The sequence below is a fragment of the Penaeus monodon genome, chromosome 34 (genome assembly GCF_015228065.2).
Source record: "Penaeus monodon isolate SGIC_2016 chromosome 34, NSTDA_Pmon_1, whole genome shotgun sequence".
Taxonomy (NCBI): Eukaryota; Metazoa; Arthropoda; class Malacostraca; order Decapoda; family Penaeidae; genus Penaeus; species Penaeus monodon.
Window position 1 is genome coordinate 34,610,442 of NC_051419.1, and position 629 is coordinate 34,611,070.

At 53.3% G+C, this 629-nt stretch overlaps 1 protein-coding gene across 1 annotated transcript in view; it reads right to left on the reverse strand.

Annotated features, from left to right (window-relative positions):
* LOC119594784 (RING finger protein 44-like) overlaps window positions 1-629 on the reverse strand; it is a gene marked incomplete at its 5' end in the record, with an annotated part of 10,988 nt that overhangs the window by 9,330 nt on the left and 1,029 nt on the right. Inside the window, 2 exon segments of the mRNA XM_037943877.1 lie at window positions 1-266; window positions 418-522. Coding sequence (XP_037799805.1) covers window positions 1-266; window positions 418-522 — 371 coding nt within the window.

Consider the following 629-nt stretch of genomic DNA (forward strand, 5'->3'; position numbering starts at 1 on the left):
AACTGGGGGGGTACTCCCACTCCCAGACTCTGTGGTGCGGCCGAGAGCTGTCCAGGAACAGCAGTGAGTTGGGTGGGTACGGCCTGAGGAGGAGCCACTCCCATGGGGGCTTGGCTGTACAGGGAGGTGTGAGTATGAGGGGGCTGAGGTGTGGCAGCCATCAGCTGGGGGGTTCCAGGTGGGGCCAGGAGAGGGCCGGCAGCGTGATGTCCCGGGGGCACCATAGGCGCGTAGTGGTGCTGGGGCCCAAGGCATCCTCCGTTCATCTGGAAGTTGACCAGCAGATTCATTTCTATTAGTCCCCCCAATCAAAATTCTCTCCCAATGTGCATTCAGGGACTCAAGGCCTCCTGAAACTCTACATGAGTATCATTTTTATTTTTTCTTGCCTCCTATGTACGATAGAAAGTATAATACCTGGTACTGATGATGGAGAGGTGGATTGGAACAAAGGAAGGAGTGCACATTGCAGTGATGGAGGCGTGGAACATTGCCGTATGTGCCGCCACTGGCACCACTCATCTGTCAGGCAAACAGTCATTGCATTACTGCATTGCATCCATGCATGATGTGCTTGACATCTCAACCAGTTATAGCCACTCTGTTCAACTTTGCATAATCAGGTAGTA